At 61.1% G+C, this 2,378-nt stretch overlaps 1 protein-coding gene across 2 annotated transcripts in view; it reads left to right on the forward strand.

The window, feature by feature from the left end:
- Positions 1-2,378, forward strand: part of LOC113214797 (nucleolysin TIAR-like) — a 291,722-nt gene that overhangs the window by 24,181 nt on the left and 265,163 nt on the right. Inside the window, exon 1 of one of the 2 annotated variants that reach the window (XM_052272091.1) lies at positions 8-465. The exons of the other annotated variant lie outside the window; for it this stretch is intronic. Coding sequence (XP_052128051.1) covers positions 357-465 — 109 coding nt within the window. The 5' untranslated portion in view covers positions 8-356. Of the gene's footprint in view, positions 1-7; positions 466-2,378 lie in introns of those variants that run through there. 2 annotated transcript variants of the gene reach the window in all.

The raw sequence follows: 2,378 nt of genomic DNA on the forward strand, positions 1-2,378 counted from the left end.
CCGACGTGCCCGCCCGCCCCCGCGCGCCGCCGCCGCGCCCGCACCCCGTCCGCCCCCGCGAGTGCCGCGCGCCCTGCCCTCCAGGTCGAGTGGACGCCCGCCCGGACGTCCACGCCCCTCCCGCGTCCACGACGGCCGGTCTGTTGCCGACGACCTACGTGACGGCCAGGATCAACGTAGCCACCCTGGAAGCGTCCCTCAAGTGCGGCGCCCCCGATCACCGTTACGGCCTTCTGCTGGCGCCCCAGGCGCCGCCCCCGCCGCCGCCGCAGCTGCAGGTGGGCCCCGGGCTGGCCCCGCAGCTGCCGCCCGCGCACCTGCAGGCGCCGCTGCTGCACGCCTCCGACCTGTCCCACATGCTGACCATGTCCACCCTGATGCTGCCCGCCGGCCCGCACCCTGTGCACATCCCCAAGGACAGCGGCGTCAAGTATATGGCCAGCAACGGCGTGTCGCCCAAGTCCGGTGAGTCAGCGTCGCTCAGACACCGTGTGCGGCTTGGGAACGCCAACCATCTACCGAGTGCGAAAGCGATGCCGGGTCGGAGGGTCGTGGAGACGTTATCGCTTCTTTTAAAACACGCCGCCTTCTCCTCTGCGTTTACTTTGCTTCACAAACACACGAGACCCTTATGAGTGATTGTTACGCACGTGTAGGTGTGTGAGCTCCATTGCAGACTAACTTGTACAAGTAAAGGTGTTTTTGGACACTTATTGCTCGGTATTTCACTCACATGTACCAACAAGTGTACGAATGGAAATTAACACGCCTACCAAAGTGTTCGCGATTCTCACCCACTTTTGGTCTCCCGTTCTAAGTGTATTCGCGATGGGTTGGGTTTGAGCAACATTATTTGTATCACATGTCCTTTCCCAGATGTGTGTCTCGTGTCGCAAAGGGGAAATTAGTCTGCCCTGCTGTTTTCTTTCATTCTCTTTCTTCTTGTTGTTGGAATAAAAATAAAAAAAAGTAGTACCGCGTCTCCCCTTATCATTCGCCCGACCGTTTTTTTTTCTCCTTTTCTTTTTGTAAATCCACGTGTGCGTCGCATTGCCGTGCGCCCCGCCCCACCCCGCCCCTGATACGGCCGTGGACTGTTGCGTGTTTATGTTTTTGAGCCGAGGCACGGGGCGCGCGGCGGGGCGGGGCCGGTGGGGCTCTAGCGTGCACGGCATTAATGTGGCACTGCAGTGGCCTAAGCACCCCCGCCCCTCCTCCCCCTCTTTTACTCCACGGCCTCGGTGTGCTTCACCTGCTTCCACGGCGCCGCCCGCCACCCCTCGCTAAATTGGTCCGCCCGCCCGCCGCTCCACGAGCCTCTGCGGTGCTGCCGGCACGACAAAGGCAAAGATACAGCCGTCGGGACAGATAGCGATGGGCGGACGGACCCGACGGACGGGCGGACGGACGGACCCAACGGACGGACGGATCTGACGAACGGACCCGACGGACGGACCTGATGGACGGACGGACTCGACGGACGGTCCTGTCGGACAGACCCGACGCACGGTAAAAATGACATCTTGGATTTCAAGCGATCTACTTGGTTTTCAAGACAGTTTTCAAGGAATCTACTTGAATTCCAAGATGTTCTTGTTACTGTGCGGACGGACCCGACGGACGTACCCGACGGACGTACCCGACGGACGTACCCGACGGACGTACCCGACGGACGTACCCGACGGACGGACCTGAAGGTCCGAAGGACGGGCCGACTGACCGACGGACTGATCTGATCCGACGGACTGATCTGTGTGGTTCGTGCCGACGCGAGTACCGACCTGGCGTGGATGGATATTTCTGATCCTCCTTCTCCGCCCGTCCCGTCCGCCGCCCCATCTGCCAGCTGCCACTCAGGTGGCTGATGTAGCTTCTGCAGGTCAACACATTGTGGGGCTGGGGGCCGCCGGCGCGAGCGCGAGACGGACCATCTGTCAGGCCGCGTTTCATCAAAAGAGCCGACAATAAGAAAAGGGTAGGGGGGTGGGGGATGAGGAGGTAGGGGTAGTAGCCCCCGGGTGTCATTACTCATGTGTAGAGCGGGCGCGGGGGAGGAGGGGGTGACAAAGGACATTTCCAACACCTCCGCCGGCTGCGTCCGCTCTCTCTCTCTCTCTCTCTCTCTCTCTCTCTCTCTCTCTCTCTCTCTCTTTCCCGCCCGCCCCTCTCTCCAACTGGAGAAAGTCCTGCTGGCCACCACCACCCCACTCGCTCCGCGTGGTCCTCATCTTCGGACACCTCATCGAGGGAAAGAAAAGAGGGGAACAGAAAAGCGAGGAGGGGGCGGGCGAGAGAGATAGAGAGAGAGAGAGGGTCTGGGAAAAAAAGTTTGAGCGTTTGGTCAGCCGGCTGTGGCGGCCTTGGTGGCTGTGTTTGGG

This window comes from Frankliniella occidentalis, unplaced genomic scaffold (genome assembly GCF_000697945.3).
Source record: "Frankliniella occidentalis isolate FOCC.00 unplaced genomic scaffold, Focc_3.1 Scaffold186, whole genome shotgun sequence".
NCBI lineage: Eukaryota > Metazoa > Arthropoda > Insecta > Thysanoptera > Thripidae > Frankliniella > Frankliniella occidentalis.